We start from the raw sequence: 26,284 nt of genomic DNA, 5'->3' as shown, positions 1-26,284 counted from the left end.
AGCGGATCCCGCGGGACTGACGACTGCGGGATGGAGGATGTAAAGAGTGGAGGGGGGGAGATTGATGTCGGCTCACAAACTACAACATATTGACATTTTAAAGGGTTATTTCAGTTTGATGGAACATAACCTTTTTCTGTGTATAACTACACATTTGTTAGAATCTGCCATTCGAATTAGACACTGAGTCACTCACAGTCATTGAGAAAACTTAATTTAAAATCTGCTTGAAAACTCAGGCTCAGGTGTAGTAGATGGGATCTGTTGCTTTTTCTGCGCTATTCTCTGGATGGTGGATTTACAGAACCAGAAACGACTGATTGATTAATCAATTAAATGACTGACAGAAAATGAATGGGCACTTATTTTCATAATTGATTAATTGGCAAGGAAATGGAGTAAAATGTGTTTTTTTTAAGCAAATTATAGCAAATAAACATATTTTTGTCATTGCTGTCACTCTAAAGGCAAATTCAATTCATGATAAAGATAACTGGACAATGACCAGTAGATTATTAAACAATGAAAATTAGTGTTAATTTCAGCCGTGTGTGTGTGTGTGTGTGTGTGTGTGTGTGTGTGTGTGTGTGTGTGTGTGTGTGTGTGTGTGTGTGTGTGTGTGTGTGTGTGTGTGTGTGTGTGTGTGTGTGTGTGTGTGTGTGTGTGTGTGTAATGTATTATTAAGCATGACTTCAGCATAGAGAGCCTCATTACAATAAATATCACCGGCCAGTGATTAGACTGACCTTTAATGAAGAGTCATTATCTCCAGTCAGTGATGGTACTGCCCACTAAAATCTGTTTTAATGGCTCTATTAAACTATTAAACTGTTTCATGGCTTCTACTACACGGTGATAGAAATGTGATCAACTCCCTGGTCATTATAATAATATCTCATGAAGCCGTAACAGTGACAAAGTGGTCAGTAAACCTGAATGTTTATTCAGTGCTTTTCCCTCTTCATCTGCACTCCATTAATGTTATTTCATTACCATATCTGATGGATTTCTCTGCCTTCTGTGTGTCTCCGTTCAGATCTATACTGCACCCTTGAAGTGGATTCGTATGGATACTTCGTCAGCAAGGCCAAGACTCGAGTCTTCAGAGACACCACGGAGCCACAGTGGAACGAAGTAAGTCACCATAACAACATTTTTTTACCGTACATTGCTCCTTTTTTTGACACCAAGCTAAGGCAACAATTGTCTTCTCCCGCTCCGTGTCTTCAAATAGGAGTTTGAAATCGAGCTGGAGGGATCCCAGCAGCTGCGCATCCTGTGCTACGAGAAATGTTACGACAAAAGCATGCTCAACAAGGACGACAACGAGATCGTGGACAAGATCATGGGCAAAGGGCAGGTCCAGGTAGGAGAGCAGCTGCTGACAGGCCGATGTAAAAATAAACCACACACAGAGAGGCGTCTTTGTCGTCTTGGGGAGATTTCCAAGCATGTGACTCATTTTAATCTGCCGTCTAGCCTCTGTGCACAGTAGATTGGTGTTGTTACGGTGGCCTCTAATGACGCTGGTTGGATTAATGGTCTAAAAGAGTTTATTTAAAGGGGCTTTCCCCGGTTTTGTTGTGAGAAATGTCCCTATAAAAATCCCTCTCAGTCTTGTTAACTCCTAGCGGCCCACACAGTGGAATCTGTGGTTTCAGTGCTGTGTCGTTGTTTAGGTTTTTACAGAGCGGCCTACACAGGAGTCATGTTTCCAGTTTTCCAGAACTTCTTAGGTTTGGTCAAGTGAAACTTGACTCCTGTCATTTTCCTACAATTCAGTCAAATTGCTGCTGCAGCACTAAACATTTCCTCTTCAGCTGCCCTGTAATCAATTGAGCTTCTCTTGATGCATTCGAGTCGGCTCTGAGGGTTTGACTTGTTCTCATCGCCAATTAAAAGCCCTCGTGTTTCTTTCAAGTGACGTGTGCGTCAGTGCCAGAGGGGAGCATGTCGCAGGTTATTTTTTAACCTACCTCTAAGACTTTTTGAGATGAAATATATCAGTGAACACATTTCACATTTTGTTTGTTACCGCTGCATGTAGCTGGTAAAAGCGGTATCAGTGACAAGTTGCGGAGGGAATACAAATCTCCTGTCTGGCAGAGAGTGAAAGTGGGGCAAACTTGAATCAGTCACGTAACGTTGCATTTTAAAGGACAGGATGCATCTTAGAAATCTTATGATCTGGAGCGGGGATGTTGTTTCTCCTCAGACCTAAGTTCCTGTTGTGTGTCTTTCACACAGCCTTTGAGTGGAAAAACAAAACACCCTCGACATGTTTGTTGTAGCATTTCCTGTTTGTCACCACAGCTTACCATACTTTTCTTATTCGGTTTGGTGATTTTTGTCCTTGAACGCTGCTCAGATTCCCTCTTAGGAGCAGATGTGAATGCATCTCAAGGTGGCAGTTGGAGGTTCACCCTTTATTTATACAGGTGGTCCTCAGTTGTCCCAGAATAGATTTTTATAACTAGTTCACCCTCTGATTTCTAAAATGAATGATGCACTTTATACTTCTCTCCTTTTTTAAGTTAATAGGAACCATCCCATCTTTTTCACAGTAGCTCATCAATGGTTCAACAGTGCATCTTATATGACAGTGAAACCAACCCTCTGGTATGGCTGCCAGTCAGTGAGTCAAATGCTGCTCCTGCTGCTGCTGTTGCTGGGAATATCCACTCCCAGCCAACAAGAGCCAAATGTTCGCTGGCTTACTGTGAGAGGGGAAAAAAGAGAGAGGGGGACAGGAATGGAGACAGAGAATGGCATGTTCTGTCCCAAACTCTGAGAGGGTGGGAACGTTGTGTGTGCTATCTACAGGGATGTTGGGTTTTGGAAGTGGATGATTTTGATAGTTAAAGGGATAGTTCAACATTTTGGCAAATTGTCCCATTGCCATAATCCCTAGTTTTAGGAGTAGGTTCGTTACCTTTAATTGTCGGTGCAAGCTATTTTTAGAACGGCGGAGCAGAGCCCCAACCTGCTCAGAGTTCCTGTTGGTGGCAGTTTTTCGGCAAGCAGACTCTGCATTTGCCTCGAAAACGACTCCATCTCGTAACATCCCGTTATTATCTCACCAAGAAATCCCATTAGCCTCCGTAGCGTAGCTCGGAGCAGCTTGCGGCTCTGCTCCGCTGTTCTAAAAATAGCTTGCACTGACATTTAAAGGTAACGAACCTACTGCTATAACTATAGGGATTATGGCAATGTATCCAACTATCCCTTTAAAGGTGCTTTTCTGAGATTGTAGAGGTGGTTTACTGCCTGTAAGTCATGATGAAATCCTGAGCACGCCTGGTGTTATGTCATAGCTGCAGATATCTCAACGTAATGTGGTGACGACAGCCAAGGAGCCGAACTCCCTCCCGCCGGAGCGAATGTCAGTCTCCTCTACGCTACAGAATACATATGTACAGAGACTTTCACTTGGACCCGTGCTGTTTGCTTTGCAGAGTTTGGAAGGAGCCCTCAGTGTTTTGCTTTGCTCTCTGGAGACTCTGTGATTTATTTAACAAGCTTGTGTTGACTGACCGTACATGGGCATATTGGGCCTCAAGTTTTCTTTCTTTTTTTCTTTTTTTTTTACCCACTGCTGTTCCTTCGCCTTGTTACTGATGAAGAAGATGATCACCTCTGTCATCAGAAGATGTTTAGGTTCATGCCAGAGGTTTTATTTCATCAGATACGGTCTTTTCTGTAGCTGTAGCTGTTTAGCTTTTATATGGCAGGAGGTATATTGTTAGTGATGTCCTGTCCACCAGTGCACACGTGCAACAGTAACAGCTATGTTGAGTGCTTGATTGAGTTGCTTGTCCAGAGGGGAAATACTACCATTTATTTCCAGCACCCTCTGAGCAGATAACCTCTGATCTCCAGGGTCACTTTGCTAATCCTCCATTAAACAGCAACACTGTCGGGGGGGGGTTAAACTCCCCCCGTCCTTCAAACTGGCAGCACAAATGGATTCTTGAATGACTCCAGGCAGGCGTTTTGGAAAATTGATCACTATCGGTTCATGATGTCTCAAGTATGAAATTCTTTGGCATGTTGTCACTGATATTTTTGTTATTTTAACCGCTGATCGTCCTGCGGCTAAACAAACCTTTGTTCGGATGGTGTGACCCCAATTACACTCGGAGATGACTTCATTTTCAACGCTTCAGTTATGGATGTTGTATAATCACAAACTCTTCAGGATCAGGCTGTCATAATACTTCACAGATATCTCACTGCCAGCGTCATGTTCCACAAATCTCTGCTTGTTGAGGTTGTGCACGGTCCGGGACGGCGCCTCGAGCCGGTCGCTGGTCCTGCTCCGTTCTCCCCGGTGACCTCTCTGTGCCGGCCGGAGCTTGTGATGCATGTCTTGAGAGGAGCGATTATGTAACTGTTTAGGTTAAAGGCCCCAGCGCTTTGTGGAGAAGAAATGCATCATATCACCCGGCGTCAGCGATGCTTTCATGTGGTAACCCAGCCCTCGAGCAGGGTTTTTTTTTTAAAGTGTGAGGTGAAAGCGACAGGTTCATGTTGGCGTTTTGAAAACACACACAAATTAGTTATTGTGTTTTGCCCTGTCTATTTAATACAGTCAGCAGTCGGAGCCGCCGCAGCTGTATCACACAGCTCATTGAGGCAATCAAGGTACTTTAAAACCCTTTGTGCTTGATTGGTGCAATTAGCTTAGAAAAGCCTCCTTCACTCTGACACCCTCTAATAGTCTCACATCAGTCTGCGGTACACACACACACACACACACACACACACACACACACACACACACACACACTCACACACACACACAGACATGCAGTTGCGAACAGTAATGGCTAAAAGTTAATTCAGCTCACTTTTATTGATGCCTATTTGCTCAAATGTATTAAAGGGATAGTTCAACATTTTGGCAAATTGGCCCATTGCCATAATCCCTATAGTTTTAGGAGTAGGTTTGTTACCTTTAATTGTGGGTGCAACGTGCAAGCTATTTTTAGATCGGCGGAGCAGAGCCGAGAGCTGCTCAGAGCTACGCTACGGAGGCTAATGGGATTTCTTGTTTTCCCTCATCAAACTCATCAAATACACAATCCAGCAACTCCAAAATGCTCTCGAGGACAAGTTGTGACCTGAGATAATAATGGAACATTACGAGACAGAGTTGTTTTTGTGGCAAATGCAGAGACTGCTTGCCAAAAAACTGTCCCTGACAGGAACACGCATCAGCATCAGAAATCCTATTAGCCTCCGTAGCGTAGCTCTGAGCAGCTCGCAGCTCGACTCTACCGTTCTAAAAATAGCTTGTACCGACAAATAAAGGTAATGAACCTGCTGCTAGGGATTATGGCAATGGGCCAATTTGCCAACAATTTTGAACTATCCCTTTAAAGTATTGGCTAAATAAAAGGGGGTGGCTCAATTTATCACAATGGGTAATCATCTTGACTCCATGGTAACACTTTACCTCATGTGTGCATCCACTAAACCCTAAATATATTTGGAACTAAAGCTCTAAAACTTGGACTAAACTGTGCATTTGTCTCATTTTGTCTGGGTGGGTGGGGGGGCGGGGGGGCTGTACCAGATCAGCACATTGCTGGCGTCCATGATGTTGAGTCTGTCACTTAAGAGACAGTGGCCAACACCATGTGGTGCTGCTCTGAATGTACTGCGTTGCGTATCTCATGCTGTGTGTCTGTCCATAGTGGAGCTGCTTGTGCTCTGCAGCATCTTGTCCTTTTCCTGTACGTAGCTCACTGCTGATCCTGTTGTTTACTGTATCATGTAACATTTCCACTTAAGTCCCCAGCTAAGAAACATCACCTCAACCTCTTAACCATCTCCCTCCTTTATTCCTCCCATCATTCGCGAGTGTTTCTCACCTCCCTCCACATGACACTGAGGTTGTTTTTATTGGTTTGTCATCTGGGGTGAGCACATGTCACCCTCCCCCCCGTCCTGACAGTGTTACGATGCGCCAATAAGCAGCAACCTGATAGTTTTGAACTGTTTCCTGGAGATAATGGGAGCCAGAGAAGTTGGGCATTAGGAACAAAAAGAAAAAAAGGCAGATGAAGCTGTTTGTTCCTGGCAGCTCTTTGCTCCCTCTCCAAAAGCCAAAGAGTTGCACTGGGGTGCACGCATTAGCCGGCGTTACTGTAAAAACTGCTGGTGCAGGGGGGTTGTAAAGTTTGAGGCGAGCATCTATGTGCACTCTCAATCCCACTTAAGAGCCGGACCTCTTTTCCTCCACATGAAGCATTAGATGCAAAGTCTGACATTTACATGCAACACGAGCGGTTTATTGGTCGAAGTGTCGTTGTTTGGACTGAGAGCAGAGCGGCCATCTGCAGAATTAGCAGTGAAGTTTATGGACCGGTGGCTCTCGGCCAGCGCTAAAAAGTGCCGGCCTCAAGCTCTGATCTAATCTTTCAGCATTCGATCAGACGTCATGCCAACAGCAGGCCGTCGTGAGAATGAATAATAGTCTGGTGAGTGTATTTAGAAATATGTACACTATGTGTAAATAGCGGAGAGATTTTCACTAGAAAAACAGTGAAAGTATTTGTTAGCATAGAGGGATATTAACACAGGAAATGAGCATATAGTCATGAGAAGAAAACAATTTGTAGATTCCTCTGCAGTGTAGCATATAATTTACACAGAGGGGAACAAAATTAGGTTTTTCAGTGTTTTGTTTTTTTTGCCTACAACTCCCAGCATTTTTTTCCCCTTTCTTCTAGGATGTAATTTCTGGTAAAAACGCTGCCTCTGGGGCGTGCAGCGTGGTGGTATGTCATGCAGTATTTGTTTAGAGCAAGGAGCGCAGTGTTTTTAATAAGGGTGTGTGTGTGTTCATGCTTCAGTGTGAAGGCATTCATGTAAATTAGTGTCTAATAGATGGTGTCATCTATTTTCTCTCTGTCTGCTGTCATTTAGGGATGTGATCCGTTATGTTTCCATCCTAAACACCCCCTGCAGCCATCTCACACATATATACATACACATACACACAGCTGTCAGCGACACTAACAGATGGGACTCTGCTGTGTGTGTTCAGCCCCCCTGGAGACAAACCACAGACTCACATACACACACAAATGGGTGAAGTGCTAATGCATTGTAAATGATTTCAATAACTGCAGCCCGCTACGTTACCTGGTGTTTATTACGCTTGCACCTCCCTTGTCTGGCTGAGTGTGTGTGTGTGTTGGGGTGGGGGGTTGTAGAAGGACATTCATTCAGGAACAAAGATCGTCCTTGTTGCTCTTTTACGCTTAAACCTGCTCATGTTATATGAGATTTTTTTTTCAGCGGAGGTTTTTAATGAGACTCATCCCTCATACTCTGTGTGTGTTTGAGCATACGCCGCTTTTTTATTGATGAGTCCCAATTAAGCAGACTTCCTCATCAAACGATGCTTGATCAGTGGAGCCGATCGCGCCGTTCTTGATGGATTTTCAGACTTTTCCTTGTCATCTTCCCTCAAAGAAGCCCCTCCGTCACAGCTCTCACTCAGACAGCCTTTGTTCCCACTCAAAATATCCACTCCGCTCCCTGTCACTTGGGATACGCATGCCCTAAATAACTACACGCGATCCTCTAAGCTTTCAGAGATCACTCAGGTGCCCACTTTTCACTCTCTTTTCCGAGTAGAATAGGAAAATCCCCTGACATATTTCATCAACATTTGTCAAACTTTATTTATTTTTTGGTTGTTGTTGTTTTTTCCTTTGGATTCAGATGGTTGTTGTTGTTCAAAGCACGAGGAGTTGTAATGAATTGTTAGTATACTGGATTGTTGTAACCTCCTGTATTCTTTACAATCTCAACGTGGGCATAAACATCACAGGAACAATGTTGATCCTACAGATGCACGTGTATTGCCTTCAGCCTTTATTGTCTGCTCCACCACTGAGTAATAATAACTCCAGTCAAAACAAAGTGTGTGTCAATAAAACTGGAAAAATACATATTTTGTGAGAATCTTTGAAGTAGACTGGAAAATTCAAAGTCTCAAGGTGGAGGACTGAGTAATAAACCAGCATTGCCACCCACAGAGTCACACTGCAAGCATGGCTCAAAGCTTTGATAAGTAGAATCGAGCTAAATTCAGTCGATTCAGTCGTAGTACTAGTGAAGGGATGCCAGAGTTTGTTACAATATCAGCTGCTGGACTCTGCACAAGGAGGCGTGGGCCAGACTTTTGATTAAAGTTTAAAGAGTGAACTGTGAACCATGTAGGAAGAGCAAAGCGACAAAGCTTCGCTGTAGCCGTTGGAAGACTGAGGAGTCTGTGAAAGAATCAAATAGAGCCATAAAAAGGCCATTTATAGGCCAGAGGATCTGTGTGTGACCTCCTTCACATCGCTCTCTGCCTCTTTTCCCTTCGCCCTGCCATTTATTTCTCTCCATCTCCTTCCACAGCAGAAAATACAAACACACTGCTCCGCGATCAACTTTCTAAAAACGCCGAGAGCAAGCCGCTCGGTAATTGGCCTTCATTATGACATTACATAATCTTTCAGGGAAGTGTAAGGGATCGACAACAGATGTACGATTTCCTACCATGAACATGCACATGTAGCACATGTGGAGAGGGCGAGTGGAGAGACACACGGAGGAGAAAGAGAATAGGAGTGCGAGCCCCAGATGGTGGCCAATTATGTGACGCTGAGAGTTAAAGTGAGAACAAAGAAGCTCATCACAGGCTGACAAATGAAACGCTCTCCAGAGAGACGCACCGAAATCTAGTCTCCACGCATTTATTAACGCCCTCTTCGTCTTGTGGAAGAGTCAGGGTTCAGAGATAATTGGAAACAGTCTGAAGGGGAGGGGGGGCGGGGGTCTGCTAATACAAAGAGTGTCATATTTGAACAGAGAGGCCGTCAATTGTGTGTTCAGATAAAACTGTGAGAGAGGGACGAAAACCTCTTTGTCCAGTCCGGAGAGCTCCAGTTTTTTCCCATTTACTTCAATGAGGATCAGTTGTTTTTAAAAAAAACTCACTCTGCCTCTTATTTTTAAGCTGCTTAGTAGCATCTGAGATTAGCACACAGGCTGTGCACTTGGAGACGAGAACACAGGGAAGTTACTTTTACTTAATTCGCAGCCTCTCGCTGTCTTTGTCACCCTGCTGCGTTTCAAACACCCATCTCTCATCCAGCCTTCATGGAGGAAGACTGCTGTCACACACTTAACAACTGTTGTGTGTTTTTTGTCAATTAGAAAAGTGTTTGTTTTTTTTTTCCCCCTCCTTGGTCCAGGGACTTTGTCGTCTTTTTCCTTTTAATTTCTATATAAACCTCACACCACACACACATTCCCCAGCTTTTTTCAAAGCTGTGGATTTATAGACAACATATGACATTGTGGAGGGGAAGAGATTCACCTCATCCCTCTCATCACAGTCCCAGTCCGACTCCCCGAGGGGCAAAGCTCATTTCATGCTTGGCTCTGTCTGCCAAATGCACAAGAGGCTCAACCCAAGGATTGTCTAGGTCTCACCTCAGCTGTAGGTCTGACTGAGACGTCCCTGTGTGGTCAGCGTCCTCAAAGGAGACGCACGCTTTGTTACTGATCCACTTTCGCTTTTTATACCAATTTGTGTAGTTGTTGTTTTTTTCTATTACAAGTTAAAGGGGAAAGTCCGGTCGCTTTTCCACTGTTTTGCTAACCCTCCTCCCGGCCGTGTGCATTTGTTTTTGCGAGAAAGAGATCAATAGAGTGGTACATAACGTTGTACATCATATACGATGTTACGACGTGTATATTTGTTTTGTCTTATCTATCATGAACAAGAGATCACGGATTACTGGATGTGTTTGTGTCTTGCAAAGTTGTTTTTTGGCCAAGAAACATGGAAGGCAGAGAGCCTCCATCCTCCCTGTAACAAGTAATATGTTGTTTATTAAACCATCACATTTACTCTGAAGCTGTTTAATTAAGGTAAAAATGTTGCATAAGCTAAAAATCCTGCATAGTTTGTCTTTAACCGTAGCCCCCAAACTTCCAGACTCACTTTGCTATCTTGTCTAATTTATATAAAAATAGCAGCAGCAGCCTATATTTTGGTTGTATTGCTTGTTGTGTTGCCTTTATGTTTTCCTTCTAAGGTGAGCCAGTAAGTTGTCACCATTAATTATAAAACCAGTCACCTTTAATTATATTTATCAGGCAGTGTCGGTCGTCTCTTCTCTGCTACTATGTGAATCTGTGTATCCCCCTCCCCTCTCTCCTCTACACTTTCCTCCCTCGTCCTTGGTTGACTGGTGGAACAGCTCCACAGAGACGCCCCCTGACTGTCTCTCTCTGCCTTCTCTTCTTTCTTAATCAGATTTCACATCGCTGCCAGAACCAAGTCTCTGACCACCAGATGCAACTCTGTCTTTTTTATCCCCAAAAACCCAGTGCGACCAGAATACTTTCTCCCTCTCCGCCTCCCTCTCCCTTTTTCCTCTTGCTGTTGTTGGCAGCCTTCGGGCCAATATTAAAGTAAATGGGCCTGAGCAACACACTGTGTCCCAGCGTGGAGAGCCCGCTCTGGCTTTCAAGTGGCCAGTCAGGGGACCAAAGCTGTTTCTGCAACACTGAGATGTGATTGATATCCATCTGTAGCTGACGTCTGCTCTGGGCCCGCGTTTGTTTTGTACCCTGCACAGTTTCCCCCCCGGGGGGAAGCTGCTCGGTGATGGGGTCGGACAGTTATGAAGTTGTAGCATTTACTCAAACGCAGCTTTAAAACGCTCCCCCATAGCTATTTGTTTAGACGTGATGATTGTGCAGGAACTACAATGCTTTCCACATGGCCCAGAGCTGGGGTCTGCGATTGAGCAAGCATTTGCCCACTGTGGTTCTGCACCTCATTATGCAGGATGGTTGATGGTTGTTCAGAGAGGGGCCTGCATGAGGTCTTTTCTCTCTTAAAGGAATTGTCGATACGGCGTTGAGAGGACAGCGGGGCAGCGGTCGGCACCAGGAACAACTGGAATTATAATCACTAGCAGCATGCTCCGTGTGTTAAATGCTGAATCGAGGATGTATTAATCCAAAGCACATGTAGGAAAGTAAGAAAAACTTCAGAACTTTGTAGATTCATGGCCGTTGTCTGTATGTGTTAAATCTTCAGAGCAGCTCTCACTGTTTAACCCCTCTACAGGACTCGATACCTTTGATCAAGCACACTTGAAAAGGGCCTATAGTGGGTGCTTGTGTTGCAGCAGGGTGACCTCCCACTTCACCACACTTCCCTGCTGCATCCTGCTACTGTGTGTAGCGCTTGGCTCTAAAACGTTTCTCCAGAAGCGTCCGCAAGAATCTGTCAGGTTAGGTAGTATAACGTATCAGCGGGATTACTGACATCCTGGTTTTCCATTCTGCAACCTCTCTGGAGCAAGCATCCACGATCCAATGACAGTATTGAAATGGTTTTGACCTAATGATGTTCAGACAATTAGTGAGACGAGAGAAACAGCTGAAGAACAGCACGAGGTTGAAGTTCGTCCAACATGTTCATGTGAGATTTTGACGTTGGCTTGTCTCACGTTTTCCAGTCGCATTTTCCAATTTATTGTTCATTCACGTCCTTGCTGGAAATTCCAGCGATGTTTGAAAGATGAGCCTCACCACTGCTGTCTGCCAAGAACCAAGGGTGTGTATGTGTGTGTGTATATATATGTACTCTCATTCCTAGGGTGCTCCTTGTCCTTGAGCCCCACAGTCTTTGTCTAAGTAACTATATACTGTATCCGTGTGCATGCCTCAGTAAGCTGTCAGATCTGTCTTCATACGCTCTGCTGGGCCCCGAAAGCCCCATCAGCTCTCACCCTGCCACCACCAGTGAGTGAAACCACCACCGAGGTATACACTGATTCTGTTAGTGTGCGTTAAGGAATAGTTTTTTTTTTGTAATTTCCCTTTTCTATGGTGGTAAATATCACAAAATCTCTTGTTGATACCTCGTACTCGTCTCGTGATCCTTCCACGCCGCATGAGGCCGAAACAGTAGCTGACTCTTAATCAGTAGCTTGAGGTACTGCAGCTGTTATTTTTGGGTTGCTGCGTGCACTTTTTTTTTGCATGCTAGAGTGTTGCAGAGGCATCTGCTCGGCTGCTTGTGGAGATCTAACTGCGTTCATGGGTGAGTCAAGAGAGAAAGCCCCCAGCCACAAACACAAACACAAACACACACACACACTGAGAGAAATGAGTGGACTATGGAAACTGCTGGCTGAGGAAAATACAGTTATTAATAGCGTTCTTCTCAGGCTTGTAGCGAGATTTAAGACAAGTGCAAGCAAGGTCCCCAAAAATAGTGCTTTTAGCCCTTAGCCTGATCTAGACTGTGACCTTCACCCTAATGTAAGCATGAGCTGATGTACAGTGCTGCAGAGGTCCAGATTTAAACCATAACCATAACAGCACAGCACAGCGGGTCAAAAGCAAATAAACAGCGACATCCACCAAATGCATGACAGCTGATTATATTATAGAAGCTTTTAGTGTGTGTTATTTCTGGCAGAAAACAACACATTTTAATGCTAGCTGCCCAAATACTTGTGAGATAATTAAAAAGCTCTTTACACATGAAGCCCAATATAGATTTTTGTAAAACTAACTCATCAGGCTCAGCAGTTTCAGGTCAGGGCTTGAACGCCGGCGCTTTCGTGTTTGTTTTCCCTCTCTTCACGTTCCAGCAGGTCCTGATGACCTTTCCATATTCCTTCCACTCCACTTATCTGAGTGGGACAGGACGTCTGCATGTTTAATGTAAATGTACAATAACCTGGTCATGAATGAAGCTCCACCGGCACGTATTGTACAGAATCTACACTCTGAAACTCTGCAGCTTCCTCCAAGGGGGATCAACTTTTCATTACTTTGGTTATTGCAGAGGTTTGAAGCTGTTGTTGAGTCTATGGATTCCCATGACATTATGCTATTCATATGGCAGGACCGTGAGCAGTGCCAGCCGTTTGATCCTGCTTTATGACTTCCTGTCCCAGGGCGAGGGAGGGAGACTGCCCGCTTCCTGTTCGGACAGTACAGACAGCTTGAACCCTGAGTGCTGCTGCTGCTGCACTAATCACACAAGATTTTATCTGATTAGTTTCTTTGTTTGTTTGTTTTTTTCTTTCTTTCAGTCAGTATCGACACTCCCTTTCATTTTACCGTCAGTCCAAAACTCTGCTTTATTCAGTCAGGTTTTGTTCCAGGCCTTTTCCAACCTCTGCTTTACAGATGTGCAGCTGGGCTCACAGCTGGCCACCCTGACAGGTGTTTATCTTCGCTAGCAAAACAAAGTGTTCCTCATTTGGCAGACATACATTCACTCTAATGAGTCAGAATGATGTAAACAGGTTACAGTAATAGTTGTAAGGTGCCTCTACATTTTGTCCATACCAGACTGTCTTTATTGGCCTCATGGATTTCTGTCCAGAGGCCTCAGTTCAGTTCTGGGCCTCTCTCTCTCTCTCTTTGCCACCACCACGAAATAGGCTAATGATGATGTAATTGTTTTCATGTGGTGGAAATGTTTCTAAAGTCCCCGCAGACACCCCACGAGGATGTTTTGAACTTGTCAGCTGGGTAAAAGATGAGATCATTGCCAGCGCAGTTAACGAGTGTTTACGGCCTCACCAAATCCTCTGCTGGTGCTGCAGAGCAGAGCAGAGCAGAGCAGAGCAGAGCAGAGCTGACACCACATGTAACATCTCTGAGATCAAAGCTCTTCAACTTGAACTTCTGCCTTCTTCACACATTAAGGGACGTCAAACCTCTGTGTTTCTATTCAATCTGCAATTCATACCAAAAAAAAAAACTTTTCTGATGCTATTATACAAAACTTAAGAAACACACAGCACAATTGGAAATTAACCTCTGAAATGCACCCGATAGAATAACCCTGGACAATAGCTTGCCCTCTCCAGGCCTTAGTAGTTCTCAGATGACAAGTGCTTTCATTGTACTGCTTTGCTTGAAGCAGCCTGTTGCATAACCAGCATGTCGGGCTGAATTCATTGGAACAATCTTTTTTTTTTTTTTTTTGGAAAAAAAAAAAGAAAGAGAAAAAATGTCTCTGGCAGGAACATTAAATGTGTTGATCCGGCGGGGGCGCTGGCGTGTGAGTGCGTACCTGTTCCCTGTGCCGGTCCTGCTTTGCAAAGAGCCGAGTGGGCGTCTATGAGGGAGGGCACCTCAAAAGTCTATTTCACAGAGTCACCAATTTGTATTATGTAATGTGTGTTGTATAATAGCCGGAGAGAGAGCGATGTGTACGGTATATGTGTGTGTTCCAGCAGCAGTGGAGGAGTTGTTTGGGTTACTTGCATCATCTTCTTCCTCTCCTCTTCAGTGCGACCTGATGATGATTGGCACAGGCAGTGTGAAGAAGGCAGGTTGGCTGTGGTTAGGTTGAAGCCACCACCTCGATCCAGCTACATTAATCCTGCCCCGCTGGCTGCTGCTTGGTATCGATCAAAAGTAGAAAAAAAAAAAAAAAACACCTGTTTGGTTTGTAATCTATCTTCTTTATCTGTGGATTGGGAGGAGAGAAGGAAGAAGGATAGAGCATCAAAACAGAGCGGAGGAGATAGAAGAGACAGAGTAGTGATAAAGCCTGAGGTGGTGTCTGTGCTGCCTCGCTAACACTGTTACACAAAGACTGGTCATCATAACAACCCAATCACCAGGGTGCTTGTTAGACGCTGAAGCCACTGGAGTCTTCACTGATTGATTGATAGATTTTCCACTTACACATTGACTTGTTTTCTTCACAAGCTAATAAGGTTTGACCTTCAGATTTTTCTTTTTTCTTATTAATAAATCTATTTTCCCCGTTATTGATGACAGAAAGGAGGGTGTGGGAGGAAGTGGACGCCGCTGTGAATGAGTTAACGGAGTAACTGACCCATATAAAGTGAAAAGAAAATGTCAGAGCTTATGAAACTTGATTTTTTTTTTTTATGATGGGGACTTTATGTCCTTCATTAAGGAGTTCTCTCAGGCGTCTCCCCGTCGAGGAGGAAGTGCACGTCCTCAGTCACATTTTGTGCTGATTATAATTTCTTATAAATTACAGTTCAGCCTTTGTTCTCATATCTGCTCCTCTTAAAGGGATAGTTCGACATTTTGGCAAATAGGCCCATTGCCATAATCCCTATAGTCTTAGCAGTAGGTTTGTTACGTTTAATTGTCGGTGCAAGCTATTTTTAGAACGGCGGAGCAGAGCTGCGAGCTGCTCAGAGCTACGCTACGGAGGCTAATGGGATTTCTTGGTTTCCCTCATCAAACTCATTAAATACACAATCCAACAACTCCAAAACACTCTCGTGGACAAGTTGTGACCTGCACATTCACCACGCTATGAGATAATAACAGAACATTAGCTACGAGACAGAGTTGTTTTCAAGGTAAATTCATGCAAAACCGCTGATGCACGTTCCCGTCGGGAGCAGTTTTTCAGCAAGCAGTCTCTGCATTTCCCTTGAAAACAACTCTGTTTCGTAACGTTCTGTTATTATCTCATAGCGTGGTGAATGTGCAGGTCACAACTTGTCCACAACTTGTACACTATTTGATGAGTTTGATGAGGGAAACCAAGAAATCCCATTAGATTATGGCAATGCCAAAATGTTGAACTATCCCTTTAAAGGAATACTTCCACATTTTAAGGAAATATGCTTTTTGTTTTCATGCTGAATGTTGGATGAGAAGATTGATGCAGAGTCTCATCTGCTACAGCTACAGCTACTTAACATTCAGCACAAAGCCTGGGAACAGGAGGAACCAGCTAACGTGGCTCTGTCCAAAAAACCCTTTGCAACTCACAAATGAACAAATTACATTTTGCTTGTTTAATCTAAATTGTGGTTTTAAAGGAAGTTATTTGCCAGACTGTTTCTTTACTGTGAGCAACGACCTCCTGAAAAAGCTCCACTTGTTGCCTGGCAACATCACGGTGATGTTAAATGCTAGATAGAGTTTGCAGTATTAGCATCAAGTTCGGCCGCTCCTTCTTAATAATAGGATGTCTTAGAATAAGTGTCATTAACGCACTTTGAAGGAAAAGGAAAAGGCACAGAGTTGGTGTGGACAGGGAGTTGCTGTTGCTGTTGTGTGTCCTCAAGTTGCATAATACTTCTTCTACATCTCATTCAGCATCATCCTGTCACCTCCTCCCCTTCTCAAAGTCCCATCTCCCTCCTCCCTGCTCATGTAATCTTCCAGGTGGCTGCGTCCAGTCAGCCGCAGGTTTACACTTCAGAGTGAATTATTCAAGCAGGTTCGTCCTGTGAGGCTGCACTCTCCTCATCACTGGAACTGGGTCACACTGCTCAGATGTAACGCAGCCGTGTCCCAGGCAGGCAGAGATCACAACTTCAGAGTGGTGGGTGCACAACCGCATCTCGCTAAAGGACACGGTGGTGGTGACTAGTATGAGGAAATCACACCCAACTCCAGTCTGCAGAGGAGATGGCGGCTGAAACACAGAGGAATGTGTCGTCACCTCCCACTAAGAATTACTTGGATTTTTCCAACTCGTGTCTGTCTCTGTGCACGGATTAAAAAAATAAAGATACAACAAAATGGGTGCTTTGCCCAGAAATACTGGAAAGATTTCTTATCATAACCCCGTAGCCTACTTACCGCAGTGGAAATAAATAGACCCAGACACACAGGATTTTGTAGTTCCATGATGTTATTGTGCATTATTAGTAATTTTGTCATTATTATATTCCATCAAATTGGCCTTGTGCGGCTTAAACTCTGTTTTTCATTTTAGATTTTTTATTTAAAGCAAACCCAAGTTTCATCCTGGCTGATATTTGCATGCTGCAGTGTTTGTCAGAGATGGGTGGATCAGATGTAATTAAAGAAAGTTCACTGTGTTGTTTAGCTGTAATTATCTTCACAGAGTGGGCTCTGCTGTTTAACGAACAAACGCGCTTTGAGCCAAGGAACGACACATTTGAATTCTGCTGTTGATTCTGTGTCTGACGTTGTGTCTTTCTCAGCTGCCTGCGGCCGTGCCACGGAGAGAAATTGACTTGTTATATTTCCAATATCGGGGGCCGACAGGTTCATTGTTGTCCAGGATTTAAATCATATCGCTGCCTCTTGAGTTCTGAGATCAGACATGAAAACAGACAGAATAAATGAGAAGTGCGGCAGAAAACACAACATTGAGCCGGAGCTTCAGATTAGGTGGAGGTATAACTCAGTGAAGATGTGACCTCAGTGTTTGGACGGTGTTTATCATGCAGAACCTGCAGCGTTACTGCCTCAGCATTTGCTCTTGCATCATTCTGCTCCTCAACCTCTTTTTTGTGCTTTGTTTGCTCTTGCTCAGTTTATCTGGCTCTCTCTGTGTCCTTGCCTGCATCCAAATGCATCTCATCCAACTCAGAAATATTCACTGGTGGGAAAAAAACTAAACACAAGAGCAGCTATAAAGGGCTGGATTTATACCTCTAAGTAAATTTGAAGTCTTTAAATATCTGTGCGTATTCATAGCTGCTTATATCCTGGGTGCTTTGTTTTTCCGCCCACTCTCTCCGTCTCTGACAGGATCCATACATGATGCGCTCTTCTTCTTCTTCTTCTCATCCCAACCACACCCAACAAACAACACACAGCAACAGACTGGAGATACATGCTAATGAAACCTCCCCCTTGCTCTTTTCTCTTGTCTTCCCTCCTCCTCGCTCTCCATCACATCACCACTTTTGTTCCAAAGTGCTTAATAAGTGATGGAGCAGTTAATCGGAGGAAGACGCCCCCCCTCCCTCCCTCCCCCACCGCACCCCGCCCCCCTGCCCGATCAGCTCAGATGAAAGAGAAGCAGGAATAATCTTTAGAGCACCCTAAGGCTCTGATTTCCCACCATGCCAAACCCTCCCTCCCTTCTCTGCTCTCCCATCTTAGCACTCCCACTGACTGTACCCTGAAGGACCCACCCTCAAATGCCCCCCTCACGTATTCAGACACACACACACATACACACACCTCCTTTTTCCACTCTGTTCCCCCTCCTCTCACCAGAGCTTTAGCGAAGGCAGCAGGAAAGATCAAAGAGGTGGAGTGGGTCATCCCATAAACATACTTAGACCCTTCAAATTAAATCTGATTGAATTATCCGCTCACAACATGGCTGGAGGCTATCACTGTCACCCAGCTCACGGTGTCAGCCAATCACAGGCCTTAGAGGGCAGAGAAGACAACGATGAAAACAAAGCACTTGTTATTTTTGATGAGTAACTTAAATAAGCCTGAAGCTGCCACTCTGGTTTTTTTTTTTATTTCATCATATTTTGATACCCACGTCCCAGATGATCACCTCTGTTCTCACAGGGATTTACAGTGGGAAACGGTACAGAGCTGAGGCTCGGAATATAAATGTCCTATCACAGTTTCAGTGTTACGTTGTGTAGCATGGCTGTAGTTTAAAACCTGTGCGTCCTGTTTTTGACTGTGGAAAAAAACAGAAAAAGCATTAACATTGCATTGTAATGGAGATCATAGTTCCCCTTCATGTGCAAAATACACCAGAAATGATCTTTCAAAGGAATACTTTTGACATTTATTCCATGATGCCTTCAGCAGTTATGTGTTGAAATGTTGTGCTAAAAGTTACCGAAGATATGATGATCACAACCACTTTAATGTTCCACTTAGTTGGAATTATTGAACTTTTGGAGGTGGTTTGACAATTATAGTTTGAAGTAACATTGGAAGTGAGTCAGGTCACTTTTTCCTCCGTATGTCTTATTTTTATGGCGAGCAAAGCTAAATAAATACAAGTGGACATGAAAGCACGATCAATCTCCTCCAATGACTCCTGGTTTTAAAAAAAGGTTACTCCAAAAATATCAATGTATGGCCTATCCATACATTTTCTAACGGTCAGGCAAGGACACGCCTGCTCTACAGTTACAGGCCCAGCTGGACTTTAATCTTGAACCTTCTTACTGTGAGCAGAGACACGGTGCAGCTTCCTGTTAGAAAATCTGTTACTGTTGTGAATACAGGAACTTGTTAATGTGAAATATTCCGGCTCTGACCTGATATGTAATTTATGGCTGAATTGCATCACACATGGTTTGTCTCATACAGAGGAGGGGGGGTACAGTGAAGGTCATGGACAAAACATTTCCAGGCAGATGTGCTTTTACATGGCAAACACCTGAACGTAGACTTGACTTCATTAGAGTGCCAGGAACATCCCATGTTCATTAGGCAGGCATGGATTCAGAGCTGCTCCATATTCATGTCAGAGCTGCCTGGTCGTTAAATTGATCATTAATTTATCTTGGGCTCTCTCTCCGGTCTCTGTGATTGGCAGAGCGGTGCTGAAGCCTGCAGGAGCCGAGGCCGCAGAATCGCACAATCAACAGAATCACGGTGCTTTTTAAGTGAGCGGCCTCACGTCTCGAGTAGAAACCAGGACCTTGTTCAACCCCTCTCCCTCCTCCCCCGTCAGCTTGTCTGGTCATATGGAGCAGCTTTATGAGGGGCTGTGCCAGCCCATCTATAATTAAGAGCTAGGACTGGTGATGTCAGAACACACAAGCTCGGTCCTGAACCATCTGTTCTCTCACCTTTTCATGTTTCACCTACATATTTGAAATTACATGCGAATCCATTTTCCAATGAAGTGTGTTTTAAATTGCCCTTCAAAATAACCTGGTGCCGAGGGGGTTGTTCCTTAGATCTTCGGTGCACAGATTTCTAACAGCGTGAGGTCTTTGTTAAAGTGTGAGAAAGAAAGAAGACCGAAAAGACAAAAGTTTAACCCAGAGCAAACCAAGCTTAATCAATCAGCAGAAAAAAGGGAAAAGGGGAAGGCAACAGCCACAGTTTCAGGTGATCTCTGAAACAGCGATAAGTTCTTAGCACCAAACCTGGTACCAAAAAAACATCTCGAGGATTACCGCTTTTGCTAATTACTTTCTTTTCTTTCATGTAGTCTCCAATTCCCACAAGAACTCTTAATCTTATCTCCCTGTTGAACTCCCTCCTCCTCCTCCTCCTCTTCTTTTGCGTCTTTCCTCTTTTTTATCATTCCCATGTCTCCCAAGCTCAAGGCCCCACGCAGTTCACCCTCTCATACTGTTCATTTATCTTCACAGTACATTTTTATCTATGCGAGGGGCCTTTTTTTGGAAAATAAGGGGCCATTATTCCGCTCTTCTTACGCACAGCAAAACCCACCCAACCAACAAAACCAGAGAGCAGAAATAGTTTGCTTCCAACAAGATCCAGGCAAATATTATTGTGGCACATCGCTAACCTGTTATTATATTTGCATTTAAATGTCACGTATGGAGTAAAGCAGGGTTTGTTTGAACCGTGTCAGTCCGTGTGCAGCCTGAGCAAATCTGTCAGGTCTGTTTAAACGTGCGTGGAGTTGAGCGAGCCCTCAGTTTTCTAGGTTAACATGTCTGTATGTACAGTGTGTAGGCGCGGTTATAAAGCCATAAATAAGTCATGAGCTCACACTAGAGAGTAGAGCAGTGGATATATGAATGTACAGTATGCGATGGAGGAGTGCATACGTGCACATGTGTGTGTTCGCTTCACGGTTTCGTGGATGTGATGCGGTGTGACGTGTTGGACTCTGGGTGACCCGCTCGTATAGACGCCTGAGAGCTGCTGTTACTCTAAAGTATAAGAGTGTGTGCAAGGAAATGTGGGGAGATAGTGAAGATGATAAGATGCTGAACTGGATTTTGAGGAAAAGATACTGAGCCAACAGTTGCTGCTAAGACGCAGTGTAAGTGTTGGACTAAACCAGAAGCACACAAGGCTGCAATACTCACCACCATCTCACTAAGACTACCTATACAGACTATAGCCACCATCAGCATCACCAGGCCAATAAAGGTTGAATGTGTTGAGCTGACACATTATTTTATCATTGCATTATTTACATTTCTACTCTTGAGTTACATAGAAATCAACATGTTATGATCTTTTTTCTCAATACTTTCACTTAAAGATCCACAGCTTTATAAACAGTGTCTCTCGCAAGTGTCAGCTGATTAGCAATAAATCAATAATCAAAATTAATCTGCATCAGTTTTGGTCAGTTTTTGGTTGCAGAATTATTGATCCCCAGAAAGCAGCCGTTGGTGTCATTGAAATGCCTTGGGATTAAGCCAAAAAACAATTTCCCTACAGGGACATTGCAGCTTAGGTTAATCAGCGGCGACCATAGGTGTGAGTGTGTGAGGTTGTTTGTCTCTTTATGTCGACTGTGTGATGGACTGATGATTCATCCAAGGTGCAACCCACCCACCCTCACCTTATGTCAGCTAGGATGGGCTGTATAAACTCTACAAGCTGATGAGATGGGTGGGTGTTCGGTCAAGTCACAGTTAGAGACACAGACCCAGTCCTCTCCGTGTTTTAGTATCAGAGAGAAAACGTTGGATCAGTTCATCCACATAAAGTTCATCCTCTCAACTCAGGACTGAAATAAACACTTGGCGATCATTAAGGAAAATCACAATGATTTACGACTTCTCATTCTTCTGCCTCTATGTCTCTCTGTCTCTGTGTGTGATGGATGCTGTGGCAGCAGAACTCAATTACAACAACAGCGACTGAAACATATGTAGCTGAACATGCACACGCAGTTAAAACATTACTCGTCTATTTCTGTCTTGCTCTCCTCTCTCATCTTACCCAAAAATATCCTCTGTCTCCCCGTGGGTTTTTACCCCCCCCACCCTCTCACCCGCACCCCCCATTTTCAAAACATGGTTTTCCCAGACATTCTTTCCGAGATGTGACGCATGGAGTCTGTATATCTCATAGCTGAAAACACTGGGAGTTAAAAATACTTTGTGGTGAAGGTTGGCTGAGGTCTCCTCTAAATCAGCCCACCGCACCTCCCCCGTCCTCCTCCTCCTCCTCCTCGTCCTCCTCCTCGTCTTCCTCCTCCGCCGTCGGTCAGAGTGTCAGACATACAGGCCTGCCCTCCTCACCCCATCTATCTGTTTCCTTCACCACAGCCTCACACACCAACCCGTGTGTTTGTGTGGCGTGGCTGAACTGAAATTGTCTGAACTTGTATCTCTTAATGTATTTCGTCACTTCTTAAAGGTCCGACAACAAAAATCAACTGAGCGGTGCCTTTGCTGACTAACCTTGTCACCATGACCCCCTTGCTCCTTGCACTTTTGTTTTAACCTCTATTGTAACATGGCCCTATTTATTATAATGTAATATTGTAATGTATTTTGTATTTTATAATGTTGACGACGTGTGCTGCTGCCCTCTTGGCCAGGTCACCCTTGAAAATGAGATCTTGATCTCAACGGGTCTTTTACCTGGTTAAATAAAGGCTAAATAAAAAAATTTAAAAAAATAACGCCGTCTGCCGCTATCTGAGACGACGTGACGACTTTGTTAAAGTGCGTTCGGGGGCTCACATGGACTCAATTTCTCTGTTTAGTGTGACTTTTTTTTTTTTTTTTTTTTTTTTAGATCTTTTTGTTCCATCAGTGTGTACAGGATGAATTGAAAATGTTTCCTCTGGGATTAAACTGTTTAATTTTCATAGTGGAGAGAGAGATTTTTTTTTTTTTTTTAGAGGAGCTGTGTATTGTAGACAACATATTTATGCCTCTCACTTGCCGTCCTAGTAAACACAGCTGTGTCCCACCATTTCTCCAGATGAAGGAAATTGTGTAACGTGCTCCACGTCTTATCTGAACCCATATATGAATCACTGTGCAATCAGCAGGCATCACACTATCTGCCATGCAGCGCACACACACCAGCTCTGAATCATATCCACCGTTCAGCCCAGCAGACAGTCTGTCCAACTGGGGAGAGGGGTTTTTTTAAAATGCAGCCTCGTGCCTGTAACCTTTCCCCAGCAGAATATTTCCCCCTCACTCTAATTTAAATGGGATGGGGACACGCTGGATGGAGATGGAGTTTGACAGGCATACACTGACTCCCCCCCCTCTGCCCCAATCGATCCATTATACAGAGGAATACGCCTCTTAAGAGCAGCCGGCTCCTGCTGCCCTGCTGAATGAGTGTGGTGGTGATTCGCCTAGCTGCGTGTCTCCCAGGATGCGCCAGCCATCGAGCGATTGTGCGTGCGTGTCGCCGTCTTTGGTCTTGACTTGACTTTCCAATGTCAACAGACGCACTAAGTGAGAGAAGGGTTAAAGCATTGTAGTGGAAAAATCAAAATGCACAGACACACACACGTTCACAGTGAGTGGACGGGGAATGGTGGAACTGTAAGAGCGTGGTGAGAAGTCATCTGCAAGAGGAAGAGGAGGCTGAAAGAAGGAAAATTGTTCCTTTTATCACATTTTTTTAGATGAATCTCTTTAGTTTTATTACTGAGGGGATGTTTTGGGCTTGTTTATCAATCATCACCTTCCTCTCTTCTCTGCCTCGTCTTCCTTATCACATTCCTCTTTGGAGTCATTTCCTGAGTTTGCTGACCAGCTCTGGGAAAGGTTGACAAGGGGTCAGATCACTGAAGAAAACAGAGCACAGCGTTGAGCAGTCCATCGCTCCGCTCCCTCCTTCTTTCCCCTTTTTCTCTCTCTCTCTCTCCTTCTCCCTCCTCTCTGCTCTCCTCCTCTCTCATTGACTGTTTATTACTCCCTCCCTCCCTCCCTCCCTCCTCTCTTTGGAGGTGTGTCCATCAACATCTGGAGAAGCAGGGCCGCTCGGTGACAACGGGAGCTCATTCACTCCCCTCCTCTCCCTCCCTCCCTCCCTCCCTCTCTCTCTCTCTCTCTCTCTCTCTCTCTCTCTCTCTCTCTCTTTGCCTCACTCTCGCGCTCCGTATCTGTGTTTGCCGTTGTGGAAGTCAGATTGCACACACAGCGAGGAGATGTTGGCAGCTGACTGTGGAATGAGCTCACAGAGAGACGCAGCACCAACGTGGAATTATTATCAGGCTCATCAAGGAAGCCATGGCAGCAGCAGCATCTTCTTCATCTTCTTCATCTTCTCCCTTTCATCACTCCTCTCTCTTTTGAAGTGAACATCAGCTTGCGGGAGACTTTTTTCTTTGTTGGTGAAACCCCGGAGCTGCTTCTCTCCAGCACCTTGGTCCGGTAATAATCTGTGTAGAGGTTTACTACGTAGGGGGAACCAATCCTCCCCTTGCACTTCGTTCCACCTGTGTTTTGGTGGGAGGGGGACATCAGAGGCTTTGGGATGACGGAGATCCTGGTGTCGGATGTAAACTTGAACTCGGTGTGCGAGCGCCTGGAGCAGCACTGCTGCGTGGACCAGAACCAGCACAATCTGTCCAGCCAGCCACAGACCCCTGTGCTCAAGAGGCACACCAACACCGGGGCCAAGCTATGGGGCCGCGTCCGCAGCAAGCTGCTCAGACAAAAGGTTTCTAGCTGACATATGCACACACACACACACACACACACACACACACGTCACATACATACATACAACAAGCTGTGTTTCCTCTCTTTTATCTTCTCCCCCTTTGCATGCGCTCTCTTGCTATTTATCACTCTGTCACTTCCATCTGTTTCCTCTGTGTCTCTTTTATTTTCAGTGTGTCCCTCTCTCCATGTGTGTCTCTGTGTGTGTGTGCACTCTCTCTCTCTCTCTCCCCCGGTGTCTTTCTTTCAGCGCAGAGTTGACTATTGTTCTTATCTGATGGGCCTATTGACTGCAGTGGAAACAATCACCCACTGCTACATAAACTGACCTGCAGTAACACCCACCACAATACACACTAAAATGTTTTCTAGAAAAACTTTAATTCATGCTTTTCTTCCTCTCTCAAATCATTTTATCCTGAAAGACTGTAAATATTTATCACTAATCTTATTATTTAATATTTATAATATTGGTTCCATACTTCAAATGGATGGATTTTTAGGATTGATGCAGCACAACCTGATATGTTTTATGTTAATTATTCACAAATAACACAAAGAAGTTCAATGAATACTTGACTATACAATTTTAAAATCATTTCACCATCACCTTCACTGTTTGTTTGTTGCTCTGATCTTTTCCCCTCCCTCTCCCCCTCGTCGTTCCTGCCACTTCCTGCAGCACCAGCCTTTGTTGGTCTTCGTTTAAGGCCACTCATGATGAGTACACCGTGTTTCCAAATAAAAAAAAAATTGTGTTGTTTTGCTTCAGCATCAGACCAGCTCCCTCTGCTGTTCATTTTGAGGTATTGTTGTCTCCTGGCTGAACTGATCCAATGCTCCTTTGGCATTTCAAGCACATAATATTTATTTTTTCTTCCAATGATTAACTGTCACATTCCTGAAACATGTGTCTGGCATGTTCACGCCGTCTTTTGTTTTTGTTTTTTTTGCCAAAGGTAAATCTTTGGATAAACTCTTCCAGTGTTATTATCTGCAGTTTCCCCAAAGTGTTTTGTTACTTATGAGTTCCTGACATTTTGTTGGGTTTGAATCTCTTTTTTTTTTCTTAATACACTTGAGTTTTGGACCAGAATTAGATGGAAAAACACAGTATTCATTGTTGTGTTTATAGGATTGAGGTTCATTCAGAAAGGACAAATAGTGTCATGAGGTGAAAGCTTTTAGGTTAGAATAAGTGACCTTTATGTGAGGGATCAGATCGCCAAACATGAACGCACACACAGGTTTGGTTTAAATGCAGGTTCTGGATAGTGACTCATGTGTGGGAGCAGTAAAGTGGTACCTTTTTTCCTCCAGATGCTTTCTGTATGTGGAAGACGGAGAGGAAGCACGTGAGTCTGCGCTGCTTCTATGCATAGCTCTGCACACGCAGCTAAAACTGTAACTGCTGCGTGGAGAAATGAGCCCTAGGTGTATTTGTCTTTTTCCATTTCACTGTACGGTTATTCAGCAGTCCTCCTCCTCCTCCTCCTCATCTTCATTGTTAGTGCATCGCCAGCATTTTGAGCTGTAATGAATCAGCCCTGTACAAAGAATCTAAATTGAGAGTTGACTTGGCTTTCCATTATTCAACAGGCTGGAGGAAGGCTGACCGCTGCTTATACTGAGCAGGATCAAATGGAAATTACATCCTAAGCCCAGACTTTACTGCATTGACCCGCAGGTGCTGTATTGATTGATTCCTGCCCTCTGTACACAGAGACGCACATCTTAATGTCCAAGAATGCAACACGAGACGTTTCTGAGTTTCATTGCTCTCCGAGTTTGGCAGCATTGCAGTTAGTTGCATGTGATCCTGCCTCTCGGCTCCCACCCTGCTCAGAAATCCCCGGTCACACAACTTCTCTGTGAAGTCCCATTCATCCATTCATTCATTCATT

General features: G+C 44.3%; 1 protein-coding gene across 3 annotated transcripts in view; it reads left to right on the top strand.

The window, feature by feature from the left end:
• The window catches only part of abr (ABR activator of RhoGEF and GTPase), a 126,746-nt gene that overhangs the window by 85,906 nt on the left and 14,556 nt on the right, over positions 1-26,284 (top strand). For 2 of the 3 annotated variants that reach the window (XM_083986518.1, XM_083986520.1), the window contains 2 exons: positions 1,037-1,134; positions 1,235-1,366. In XM_083986518.1, the coding sequence (XP_083842644.1) occupies positions 1,037-1,134; positions 1,235-1,366 (230 nt within the window). Of the gene's footprint in view, positions 1-1,036; positions 1,135-1,234; positions 1,367-23,824; positions 24,379-26,284 lie in introns of those variants that run through there. The other variant, XM_083986519.1, reaches the window with a different exon arrangement.

Source organism: Trachurus trachurus (genome assembly GCF_905171665.1).
Source record: "Trachurus trachurus genome assembly, chromosome: 14".
NCBI classification, from domain to species: domain Eukaryota; kingdom Metazoa; phylum Chordata; class Actinopteri; order Carangiformes; family Carangidae; genus Trachurus; species Trachurus trachurus.
Note: the sequence above shows the minus strand (reverse complement) of the source record. Positions and strands in the feature narration are given on the sequence as shown.